The 2,581-nt window shown below is 45.7% G+C and overlaps 1 protein-coding gene across 1 annotated transcript; it reads right to left on the bottom strand.

The window, feature by feature from the left end:
• Window positions 1-803: 803 nt before the first annotated feature.
• On the bottom strand, window positions 804-1,940 carry H257_16505 (hypothetical protein; the record flags this gene model as incomplete). Its single annotated transcript, XM_009844952.1, has 4 exons — window positions 1,516-1,940; window positions 1,385-1,446; window positions 860-1,288; window positions 804-809 (listed from the first exon to the last, which is right to left on the bottom strand). Exons 1-4 carry the CDS (start codon window positions 1,694-1,696, stop codon window positions 804-806), a joined length of 678 nt encoding a protein of 225 aa, XP_009843254.1. The 5' UTR covers window positions 1,697-1,940.
• Between the last annotated feature and the right edge of the window lie 641 nt (window positions 1,941-2,581).

The following is a 2,581-nucleotide window of genomic DNA, read 5'->3' as shown; positions in this document are numbered from 1 at the left end:
GTTGGAATGGTGTCCTTTGTTGAGTGAAGCGTAGCCCATCGATACGACGTCGCATCATCAACAATTGAACAGTAGTACCTAATCTGTCCAAGTGTACCATACATTCCAGCTTGTTTAAGGGGGCCACAAGTGTCCATGTGAAGTGAACCAAGCGGGTCGGGGTGCCTACTGCCAATCAACCCTTTGTAGGACATTCGACGATGCTTTGCGCGGACACATGTCCTGCAGAAAATACGAAATCCACGTAAACACTCAGGGTGAATACGAGGGGCACCATTGACAGTACCCTTAGTCAACATCGAAATCAACGTCACAGTATTGACATGTCCTAAACGAATATGCCATTCTCTGATTAACTCTATGGCTCGTTGTTTTTTATGGATAACTGTGACTGGTACGGGGGACCGCATTACTTAAGCGCATCGAATTTGACGTTCGATATCAGTCCAATTTTTGACATAGTAAGCACCATTTATCGAGGTGCCGATGAACTGAAGCTTGCAGTTTGAAAATACATACTTGTACATTGCACAGGCACTATCAACGATATGGTAACCAGAACGCTTCAGAGCATTTTCACTCAGGATATTTGCCGTTGCGCCTGGCACGAAGGCAATACTTTGAAATATATACTGGACTACACCATTTGGAGACTCAAGCCACAACTTCGCAACTCCCATGTGTGTATTAACGAGTTTATTCCCACCAGCAAATGCAAATTTGAATCCAGAATGCATTATAAGTTGGTTAGAAAACTAACGACACCGGTCATGTGGTGACCGCAACCACCATCGAGTGCCCATTCACGACTACTCATTTCACGACGAGTTATTATATTCGGACACTGTAATCTTAATACCTGGTCCATCTTTGCGGACAGATCACGCATGGATGCCGCCATCGTCTCAACACGAGGAGTGGACGTCGTGTCCACAGCCAACGCGAGAGAATAGGACAGCATATCGCTGTCATCAGGGCACGAAAACATGTCGTCCATAGACATGTCCGGCAGGTCAAATTCTTGACGGCTTGGAGGCGATGCAGGCAACGCCACTTCTTCACGCGTCACGACGGCGCCACAGGCCACTTCGGTGCGAACATCACGACCCTTGGGCACCGCGTCTTCGATTCGCCGCGGTTCTTCGAAAATCGAAATTCGCGCCCGGTCTCGCCGAAAGTCATCCTGACGCTTAGGGCAATCCCACTTCATGTGGTCCACGCCGTTGACGTTGTATTTGCCTTCACAGTAGAAGCACTTGCGGCTCTTTGGAGTTGCCTTGGAAAACGCCTTTCCGGTATCATGACGCTTGTCTTGATTGGCTAGATTTCCGGATGATTTTCGTTTCCCATGGTTCTGATTGGAGGAAAAGTTAGCATTGCTAACCGGAATATCCGGTCGTGGAGTTTGACCTCCCATGGTCAAAATTGCATGTTTCTTCTTTTGACCTACAACTCCAACAAGTTTAGCCTCTACCTCAGCTAGGTTAAAAGACCCATCGTACTTGATTTGTGCACCATAAAACTGAGAGGGTAGTTCATTCAATGCCATGTAAATGATCAAGTCATCAGTCACACTGTCGCGACCAAGGTGTTGACGAGATTGGGCATTGATCAGGTTCTTGAGGGACTTCATCTCACCAAACCATGACTGGATGTTGTCAAAAGGTTTTTGAGCCGTTTTAATTAATTGACCCATATAACCAGTCACAGATGAAACATTCGAAGTGCCGTAGCGACTTTCGACTTCAGACCACACCTCATGCACAGGAGTTTTTCCATCAGTCGTGTCACGTAGCTGCTGGACAAACGACTTCGGTAGAAGACTATACAGGTAGAAGCGAACCTTTTGCTCTGTTCTCTTCCGATTGTACAAGTGCCACCGGTCACGCGCTTCATTGCCAGTCGAGATTATCGGAGGCTCGCAATGCAACCAGTCCTGATATTTGATTTGAGGCTCGGGCAAATGATTTTGGTTCCTTTAAGTAGTTACCAACCATCTCAAGGGTATTCCCTCCAGGTAGCTAACAAGCTTTGGGACCACACACGAAACGAGGACTTCTTTCCGTCGAACACCAGAAGCGCCAAGTCCGAGGTAGACTTTGATGAAGCAGACGAGATCACCATACTTGAAATATCAGATAAATCCAAGCAATACGTATCACGCTAACAAAAATCAATCGACACACACACAAGCAGAGTGGCTCAGTTCGGAGGTGGTAAATTGAGTTGTGAACCATTCATTACAATCCTCGTCACATCACAGCCAAGGCACGCAGATAGCCACTAGATTGTTGCTACAATCTGATTGGCTAAAACATACAACACACGTGCGTATCACATGCAGTCAAAAATGATCATCATTCCCACTGTTTTTAGTAGTACTAGTATTAATACTTGAAGTAGTATTAATAGTTTGTTAACTGTGTTGTGGTTGGAAATCGTAATGCAAGCTCCACTACCTTCATTATTTTATCTAATCAATGAACGTTATGGTTTTGATTGGACATAAATACACTGTGGCTGACATACTTGTCCCTCGTATCACTAATGTTAACCTTGGAGAGGTGCAGTCGTCGACACA

Source organism: Aphanomyces astaci (genome assembly GCF_000520075.1).
Source record: "Aphanomyces astaci strain APO3 unplaced genomic scaffold supercont1.87, whole genome shotgun sequence".
Classification (NCBI taxonomy): Eukaryota; Oomycota; class Saprolegniomycetes; order Saprolegniales; family Verrucalvaceae; genus Aphanomyces; species Aphanomyces astaci.
The sequence above is the reverse complement of the archived record's forward strand: the minus strand, read 5'-3'. Positions and strand labels throughout refer to the sequence as shown.